The sequence below is a fragment of the Anoplopoma fimbria genome, chromosome 5 (genome assembly GCF_027596085.1).
Source record: "Anoplopoma fimbria isolate UVic2021 breed Golden Eagle Sablefish chromosome 5, Afim_UVic_2022, whole genome shotgun sequence".
Classification (NCBI taxonomy): Eukaryota; Metazoa; Chordata; class Actinopteri; order Perciformes; family Anoplopomatidae; genus Anoplopoma; species Anoplopoma fimbria.
The window spans coordinates 2,804,973-2,814,834 of NC_072453.1; the positions used below are offsets into that span (position 1 = coordinate 2,804,973).

At 43.8% G+C, this 9,862-nt stretch overlaps 2 protein-coding genes across 3 annotated transcripts; one reads left to right on the forward strand and one right to left on the reverse strand.

Annotated features, from left to right (window-relative positions):
• Positions 1-1,867: 1,867 nt before the first annotated feature.
• Positions 1,868-5,830, reverse strand: LOC129091470 (RNA-binding protein with serine-rich domain 1-like). Of its 2 annotated transcripts, none has more exons than XM_054599107.1 (7): positions 5,744-5,830; positions 4,755-4,901; positions 4,435-4,599; positions 4,180-4,282; positions 3,361-3,514; positions 3,008-3,149; positions 1,868-2,820 (listed from the first exon to the last, which is right to left on the reverse strand). In XM_054599107.1, coding segments are annotated over exons 1-7 (813 nt in total). In that variant the 5' UTR covers positions 5,746-5,830; the 3' UTR covers positions 1,868-2,720. The 2 variants fall into 2 exon arrangements, with proteins under 2 accessions (XP_054455082.1, XP_054455081.1); XM_054599106.1 differs by having other exon boundaries at positions 4,435-4,605.
• Positions 5,826-9,487, forward strand: LOC129091469 (solute carrier family 2, facilitated glucose transporter member 11-like). Its single transcript, XM_054599104.1, has one exon. The coding sequence runs from the start codon at positions 6,363-6,365 to the stop codon at positions 7,980-7,982; it is 1,620 nt and encodes a 539-aa protein (XP_054455079.1). The 5' UTR covers positions 5,826-6,362; the 3' UTR covers positions 7,983-9,487.
• The last annotated feature ends 375 nt before the right edge of the window (positions 9,488-9,862 follow it).

Below are 9,862 nucleotides of genomic sequence, written 5' to 3' on the forward strand. Positions count from 1 at the left end.
ATTCAATTGAAATTTTGAATGCAAAACAGATGTTCAGATATTGACGTTTCTGTTCAAGGTAAAATTATTTTACTTCCATTGATTTCCTGTAAATTAGATCAATGGAATGGAACTAAAAGACTGACTTCCTGACTTGTCTAATACACTCAGAGGCGACTAACTTTAACAAAATGTGGAAACCCTTTCTTGAATATGTAAATGTGAATTAATCTGCCCCTGATGTGTATACGATGATTCGCATTTCGTTAGTTTTGAATGTATTTGTTATAAGCCAAAGTATTGGACAAATTGAAATTGATCCTGATAAAAAGTCAGAGAATTGACAAATTGATTTCAATTCATCCTGAACCTGATCCTGCCACCACAGATTGATTGATGGGCTCGTATCATCCTGAAATAGATACATTATGAAATAAATAAAAGAAGAAAACAAAATTTAAAAGCCTCCAAGCAGGTGCATAGAATATATTAAAACATAAATATTAGATTTTGAAACACGGTTGAAAGCTGTTTTGTTATAATAAGACTAATACTAATACTACAAATAATAGTACTAATACCAATAGTTCAAAGAAAAGGAACACAGCTGTCTTATATATGTAGAAAAATACAATGTTTTCAGTCAAGGGAAGGTCTAACAAACATAGACTTCCAACCTGGAGCCACAGTTCGAGACCAGTGTTGTTTAGTTATTGTGAAGTCACGTGATGAGATTAAAAGATACTAAACAATAAGCACTAACAAAGTCTTCTTCATACGTTTCTTTCCGTTGTGAATTTCAAAGTAAGAGCGTAGTCTCCAGACTTATATTCTGTAACTTATGCAGTCTTCTTGGGAGCCAGCTGAAGCTTGAGTCCGCATGATAGCATTGGTTCACTAACAGTGATAAAACTATAGGGTTGAAAAGACAAGAGACCAACAAGGTTTATAAATAACCAATGAACCTAACATAAAAAAAACAGCTAGCATTAAAAGAGTAGTGAGACATTTAGGAAAATCCACTTATTCTCTTTCATGCCAAGAGTTAAATGAGACCATAGATACACCAAGAATTGTTACAGCACACAACTGGCTTTTTCAACATTTACATTTTTTAGATATAACACAGTAAACTGAGTTGCGCTGGCAGGCATATTCTTAAACTTTGGACTAGTGGAGATAAACATGCTTGCTGCTCTTTATGCTTAGCTATGCATCAGCACCAATACCATAATTAATGCACGGACATGAGAGTGGTATGGATCATCTCATCTTTCAGCAAATTAGTTCTAACAGAACTAAACTGTTAGCTCTGTCAGCACTTTTGCGTAGTTTGCACTGTTAGCAATGTTTGCTGCGAGCCGCCATGACTAGGCAACAGAAATGTCATACATATACATATAGCAGCTTTAATATAATATTGTAATATTTAAGTTCATGACTCAAAATTACAGCTAAGTTTTGTAATAGCTAACTGTATAGATGTTGTTTTATTACTATTGTTTGTGCCAGTTATTTCCTTTATTTCTTATTATTGCTGGTTTGTCCCACCACACACAAACACTGACAAAAGGTGAAGCTTGTGTGATTAAATACTTTCACTTCCGTACATGTATGTACATCATTTAAACTCAGGAAATGTGTTTTCCATCTATTCAAAGCAGTAGTTGAAAGTTTTCACAATGTATGAACGTCATACAGCAGGTGGGATGGATTTCTACTGCATTCAAATTTGTTTTTACATTCGGGGGGGTAGAACCGTGGCACACAAAATTTTCCCTGCGATGCAAAACAAAGTCATACTTCTTCCTAAAAAGATAAAGAGTTTAAGATAATGAATGAACGTAATGCATTTAAGTCACAGACAGATAAGATGATTTTTACGGTTCAAAACATGAACTTTATTGTCACTCCATAAGCCAGCTATACAAAACAAGTTTGTGGGAAAAAAACAGACGCCAAGTCAAACTAAAACCACAAATGTCTAAATCAGAAGGTCACAGTGTGACACATAAAAAATAGGTGGAAAAGGAAGAACCGAACTCCTGATTTTCCAGGAATTCAGGCAAAAACCCTCTTACCTCATTGTACTATGTGTAACAATATTACAATGTAATAATGACTATATGTCATTTTCAGATTTCTACTGAAGCAGACACATGCTGCTAACTGGTCTTCCACTTTTATAGCTGCCCTTGTAATTGACTATGAGAAGTAATGCTGGAGTATCACTCCCAAATGAAGACGAGGGTTAGAGAAGTGATGGTTTTAAAAACACAGTGCTTATTTAAACCGAAATTCTGACCAGTAGCACTATTTAAAATCTGTAATTTAGTAATAGTAATTTATTATACTGGACAGCACTAAATGTGAACATCAGGGCCCTGCCTGATGGATTTCAGAGAATATGGATTACCATATTGTACTGCAGGATTTTTTTAAAGACTGTTGTAAAGTCATCAGTCAACTTCCTGGTTCAGAGATGAGAACACAGACGCCGCAATCAATAATCTGAGCCCAGAGGTGATTCGCTCCATGCTAACACGAGGTTAATATATGATGGTAGGTCACTGTTTCATGTTTAAGTGTGTTTCCTTCCAATGACTGTTGGTGTCGTTGCTCTCATCATTAAATGGTTGATGATTAACCATGTTTGGTCACACTGACAACACAGCGGAGGAGCAGATCCTGAGGGGGGGAGGAGGAGGAAGAGGAGGAGGAGGAGGGAGTTTTCCTTTTCACTAACGGGAGGAGTTGGAACTGGATCGTGAGCGGTGCCTGCGGCGGCCCGGCGAACGAGACCTGCGACGCACTGGAGAGCGTCGCCGTGGAGACCGAGACCTAGGAGAGAGAGGGGGAGGAGTGAGAAGACAGGCAGGTTCACGGCGAAAGACAGAATGATGGGAAAGAACATTGGTAAAAAAAAACTGAATGTCATAGCAACCAACAGTAAGCATAGAGGCTGTATTGCAATATACAAGAACTGCTGCGTCATTTCCAGCACCGGTGCTCATCACATTCTGCTTACCTCCTCCTCATTCGAGGTGGAGTGCGTCGCCACATTGGGGGTGGAGGGGGCATCCTGCGGGGAGGCGACAGCCTGCGGGGAGGCGGGCGCACTGTGGGAGTCAGCACAGCTGTGACTGTGATCTCCTGACCGTCAATCTGACCTGAAAGGAAAACATCCAGGAAGTCAAGAATATTAAAGGTTTGGCCTTTTAACAGAATAAAACCAAGTACATTATTTAGAGACCTTAAAGAAAGGCGCCAGATACAAACAGTCTGTCAGCCCCTAGTCCCATCTACATTGCATTACACAATCATTCATCCATCCTACTTAATTGCTCGGACAGAATGTTATGCTCCTCCACATCCTCCTACCTCCGTCCATGTGTTTCAGGGCCTTCTCTGCCTCCTCGTGGGTCTCAAACTCCACGTAGGCGTAGCCTTTGGACAGGTGGGGGTGGACGCGGTTCATGGGCATGTCAATCATCTTGATCTTGCCGTAAGTGGAGAAAATCTCCTGGATGTGTTCCTTCAAAAAGGACAACAGAGAATGCTTTGAGATGCCGCACATTTAGACATATTTATGTAAACAGGATCCTCATTCTGAAGTACAATGTATTTCACCTCCTGGTATGAAGGGAGTTTATACCATATGAGGACGGGTTCAGCCAAATTGAAATTGTAAAGCCAAGCTTAAAGAGGTTCTTGAAAATGTAAAATGGTGCTACATTTTCAGAATAGAATATAAAGAAATTGTTTGCTATAGTTGATGAGAATTACGAGCGGGCTCAATAATGGATTATAACCAGATTTGTAACAGAGCGGAGTTATTCATCGGCCATTTTTATTTATTCATGCAATTCAGTTATGCTCATGTACAAACAAGGTGACGGAGCCTGATGACATCACACAACCAGTTGGCTCCCTTTCCATAACACTAATTTAATTCTCAACCCCTCCACATTTACAAGTTAATGAGGAGGGGAGGTCACTGCAAGCAATGGAAGCTAAATATTCTAAATAATACCTTAATGTATTTATTAAGCGTGAGGACTTTTTTTCCTCCTAATATTAGATATTTATTTGGTGGCTTGTTGTCGTCTTTCATATGTGTTACCTTTTACCCCGACGCAAAAAGCCTATATGCATCATGCAAAGACTTCAAAAGGTCTCAAAGTGATGTAGAGATTTCACCTTGATAACATTCCTGGTCAGCCGGCCCAGGTAGACCTTGGTGGGTTTGGGTGTGGGGCTCCTACGCCGTCGGTCCCTGTCATCCTTCTTCGCTGATTTTGACCTAGAGTGACATTTATGTTTCAGTTACTATTGCAGTCATTAATGAAATTGCTCTTATCCAGGACATTATTAGTGTTCCCGGACTGCAGTGTGAGAAACTCAGTCATCAGTTATACTATATTATATAAATTAGCAAAGTGACTTATTCCTTACTTTGAGCGGGAGCGTCGTCTGTTGTTGTGGCGCTGGCGGCTGGGGCTCGGTGAGGAGGATGAGGAGGAGGAAGAGGAGCGGGAACTGGATGAGCCTGAGTGGCTGGAGGCAGAGGAACTGGAGCCACTGGAGGATCCTGAGCTGGAGCCTGAGCTGCTGCTGGAGCTGGAACTTAACAAGAGCAGATTTTTGGTTAGTGAGGCTGAAACCACTTGTGGTGTGAACTTGAGCTTTTTATCTTCCCCTGTCCTAAAGTCAATAAGAACCATAAGAACAAGCAATCTGGAAACTGGCGGATTGTCATGAAAACAGCCTCTGACCTGCTGCTCCCACTGGAAGCACTGCGCCGCGTGCGGTTCTTGTCTCGGCCCCGGTCTTTGTCACCTCCTTCCTTCGTGGCTCCTGACTTCTCTTTACCTCGCTGCTTGCTCTTGTCGTCCTCCTTCCTCTTTGTTGGGGATGGCGCCCTGTTGGAGGAGAAGAAAGTAAACAAAAGTTAGGAATTAAGGCTTTGGCAGCAGACATTTTTCTTATGACATTTTTTTTTACAACATGCAACACTGCTGTGTTGTGTCTGGAACATTACAACTTCCAAACTGACTCTTAATTAGTAGGTAATCTTACAGGATATTATCTCAGTTTTAAGTGCAGAATTATCTGTGTGCAACAGTAATAGTGCAAAAAATATCTGCATTTAAAACATTGGAAAATTAAATATCAGAATGTTTACATGTGTGCTTACTCATACAACCTGGGGTTAATACAAAAAAATAGAATAAATAAAATCACAAGACGTTGCAGAAGACATTTAAGTACTGGTTATTGTGTCCATTGCAGCTGTAAACAACTAATCAAAAAACTAATGCATCACACCCAGTGCAACCCGCAGTTTTAGATAAATCAGAACAAGAATTGACTGTTCAGTGTCCTCATGCTATGTCCCATGAATACATCCATGAGGGAGATGAAACGTAAATGCATCACTTGGAACAGAAAATACAGTCATGACGTAACTTATTTCGACTACACAGCTGTGACTCGTGGTTCCTCTAAAGACAAATGCTACTCGACTAAAATGAGCGGAATAAATAACATTGCGTTGTATCGGTGATTAACGTAAACTCAACGTGTTAGCATTAGCTACTGAGCTAATATTGGCTCATTATATGGCGCTGCTGTGATTTAAATTATTTATGTAGCAAAACACAAACAAATGACTGAGGACGAGCCTTGCGTTACTGCGTTGCTGTGAGTGGGCTAAGCGTACGCATTTTACAATGAAGAAACGTGAACTAGTAGCGTTACTCACATATTTTCACCTGCCCGCCTACTTGCGATAGTAATAGTCGCATAGAGATGACGCGGTAAGCAGAAGCGATGTTAACCAATCAGAAGACAGGACGCTCACACAGGCAGAGACCAAGGCCATGTGAGATTTTACCCACTTTGTATTCCCTCATTTTGGGCTGACAGGGTAATATTTACGATTTTGCCAATTGTGCAGACCCTGTTATCTATGCATCTATTCAGATAGCTTAATGGCAATAGTAAACGCAACACTGCTATACTATTACCGGTCGAACTTTTTCATTGGCTATTTGTTTCAGCGTGCTTGGTTGTTGCTGGGGCGGTAGGCAGGTATTGCCTGCAGGGGTCAACTGAGGTATCGAAAAGCACCGCGTACACCGGCTCCTCCAGGAGAGCGTGAGTTATCTCCCTTTTTCTTGACGTTTCAAACCGCACAGCAGCGATACCGTCGGCTCTCCGGTGACAGAGCAACCGAGACGTCTTCTCCATGCCAAGCATTGCTAAGCAAGAACGTTAACTATTACGCTTATTTCAGGCTATTGAGAGTTAACCGTAGCGCTTACATGCGGTGAGACAGGGGGAGGAACGCCTTCTCCTCCGGGGTACAGCGACGCTGAGAGATGAGCTCCTCGGCCGAGCCAGGAGGAGAACCCAGCGAACCCTCCGGCGGCTCCGGGACCCTGGCTCTGACCGTGTGCTTCGCCGCCATCGGAGGCACCTTCCAGTATGGCTACAACATCTCCATCATCAACGCCCCCACCAGCTACATCCAGAGCTTCATCAATGAGACCTACGTGGAGCGCTGGGGCGTCGCCCTGGAGACCGCTCAGGTGACGCTGGTGTGGACGGTCATCGTGTCGGCCTTCTCCCTGGGCGGGCTGTTCGGGGCCCTGCTAGCCGGGCCCATGTCGGTCCGCTACGGCAGGAAGTACTCGCTGCTGCTGAACAACTCTTTCCTGCTCGTCGGCGCCGTGTTCGTGCTCGCTAGCAGGCCGGCGAGGTCGGTCGAGATGATCGTCCTCGCACGCTTCCTGGTGGGCGTGAACGCAGGTGTGAGCATGAACGTCCAGCCGATGTACTTTGGGGAGAGCTCCCCCAAACACCTGCGAGGTGCTGTGACGTTTTCCTCCGCTGTCTTCACTGCGTTCGGGATCTTCCTGGGTCAGGTTGTGGGACTCACTGCGGTTCTGGGCACGGAGCCTCTCTGGCCCTACCTGCTGGCTAGTAACGCGTTGCCGGGCTTGATCCAGCTGCTGACCCTGCCCTGGTTCCCTGAAAGCCCCAGATACCTTCTCATTGACCGGGGAGACCGAGAGGCGTGCGTCAAGGCTCTGGGAAGGCTCCGTGGTGGGGAGGCCCCTGTCCTGGAGATGGAGGAGATGCTGCAGGAGCAGGAGCAGCAAGTATCCGCTGCCTTAAAGTCTGGAACCGCAGCTTCCGCCAAGACCCCCTGGTCCCTGTTTAAGGATCCCAACATGCGCTCCCAGCTCAGGACAGTCATGGCTGCCAGCAGTGCCATGATGCTCTGCGGCAACGACTCCTTCTACTTCTACGCTTACTACATCTTTCTCGCAGCGGGGATCCCTCCAGAGAAAATCCAATACATCACAATAGGCACGGGGGCGTCCGAATTCACTGCTTCTATACTGAGCAATCTGCTGATCGAGCGTGTGGGCCGCAAGTACCTTCTTGTGGGAGGGTACATCCTCATGTCTTGCTGGACTCTGGTCTTCACTGTGGCTCTCATCTTCCAGAGCCGCGGGGTGGCCGGGATGGCCTACCTCAGCATGGCATGCGTGTTCGCCTACATCCTCAGCTTCGGCCTGGGCCCGGCTGGGGTGTCGGTGATCCTACCCGCGGAGATCTTTGACCAGACGGCTCGGCCGGCCGCCTACATGGTAGCCGGCTCGTGTATGTGGATCTGCCTGTTCCTGGTGGGAATGCTGTTCCCCTTCATCGTCAAGTACCTGGGGAGCTTCTGCTTCCTGCCGTTCTTGGCCGTGTGCCTTGTGTCCGCTGTGTTTTTGGGGCGCACCTTGCCGGAGACGAAGGGCAAGACGATGGCTGAGATCACGGCGGAGTTCGACAAAATGAACGGCGTGAAGGAGAGGGAACGGCCTGACGTGCAGGGGGACGAGCCCGTTAGGGAGAACTACCAGCTGGGCAAAGCCTGCGCCTTCACTAGCCCGACTCAAGATCTCGACCTGGACCCTGATGCTAAGATAGAGTCTGAAATTTGAAATGTAAATGAAAAAGGCAGTGCCTTTGTGGTCTTTCTTTATGCACTTTAAGTGTGAGATTAGATTTCACCTGTCGAGTAACCATAGTGTCCTATTTCTCTGTATAATTGAATTCTGGTTTTATGAGCTAAGTCATTGGAAAGTATTGTTGTTCAATAGACTAACCCTCTGTTAATAATTACCTAGTGTGTCCACACAGAAAGTTAATTGATGCTCTCTAAAGGACAAGACCATCTTTTCTCTACAGGAAGGCTCTTTTGTAGCATAGCAGCGCAACTGCGAGCCAAATAATTATCCATCCAAGAGTAGCATACTGATTCAATGTCCTCCTGGGAAAATAAATCCGTCAGTTAAAAAGCAGCGTGAATTGAAGGGAAACATTCCAAGATCTTAACTCAACAATTCACTTAGCAACGCAATCATTGTTCTATTTTTCTACCCTCACTAGTGACTTTATGCCAGAGTTTTGATCGACATTTTCAATTACGGAACGTTAGAGAATTTAAGATAAGGCTTTGTTCAAGCGCTGCGTGGTTCCAGTATCAAAGAAGCAGTCAATCAGCAGCGGTTTGAACAATAAGAGAGGTGTTTGGGGTAGAGCGGGCGATAGTTTGAATTGTGTGTATTTAAGGATTACCCACTCTTAATTCAGCATGTCTGCACAGGCTAGATAACAGTGATTGTTTATTGTGCAATCTGACTAATACTCTGTGTTGTTGACATGTCTATCCAGTCCAGTGATACATTTTACAATATTGCCTCTCCGAACTCTGGCAGATTGAGTGTCACGTTCTACTCAGTTCATTTCACAGGATTACCAGCCTTTGTATTTATGTTTTTGTTGTTATTTATGCATCAACTGACCTGTATGTATACGAGTTGGACTCCCAGCCAAGGTGTCTGTCCTATTAGTGCTACTAACAGCACGGTTCCAGTTTACCCACCTCTTCAAAATGTTGTCTGTGTCCTCGCGTGCCGTATTTATGAATGCAGCTCCGGCAAACGGCCAGTAGATGTCGCCATTATCTTCGTTCTCTGCTTGTTGTCCTCTCATCGCCCAAATATGAAGCTGTATGATATCAAAAACGACTCACAGATGTAACACCCAGGCCAAGACGACACTTTTAAATGTAACAGCTGTGAGCTGGGAGCCCTCCCAGGCCTTCTGTTGACCATCTGTCACCAGCCTCTATATGTTCCCTTTTTTAGTTGTTCTGTAGACTGAATCAAGATGCTGCACATATTTAATATTTAAGGTGCATTCACCAAAGTGCTTTTTTATTTATTTTTTAATGAATGATCCAAATCCTGCCTGTCTTGTTTCCTCTTTTCTTGTTGGATTTCATGTAATAACCTACTGCTGTAGCATGTTGGAATCTTTGCACTATCTCAATGAAATATTCTAGTTTTATGACGCTGTCGTTCCAAAGCATGTGATGACAATCCTTGATGATAAAAGGTATACTGTAAAATACTGCCGGTGTTACGCTGCAGCTTTATTTTGTCGGAAGATATATTTATATATATATATATATATATATATATATAATTATTTATTCAATGGTATTTATTCAATGAAATGAATTGAATAATAATAATGAATTACTAATGTCTGTATACAACAATAATAAATCCAAGTGCTGACCAACACCACCATCTCCTTTGTGATTCAGTTAGATTGACTCATTCCGCCCGTCTCATCCAACTGCTTTCTTAATTACATTTAATCACATTACTTTGGCTCCCTTCGCTCCTCCGCCCTTTAATCCGACTACTCCTGTTAAAGCTGTAACATAATGCTGTTTATTTATTACACATCTCACTCTAAAGTAGGGGTACAGTTCAAGTGGGCTGTTTCACTGGGTTCCATCGCATCATTT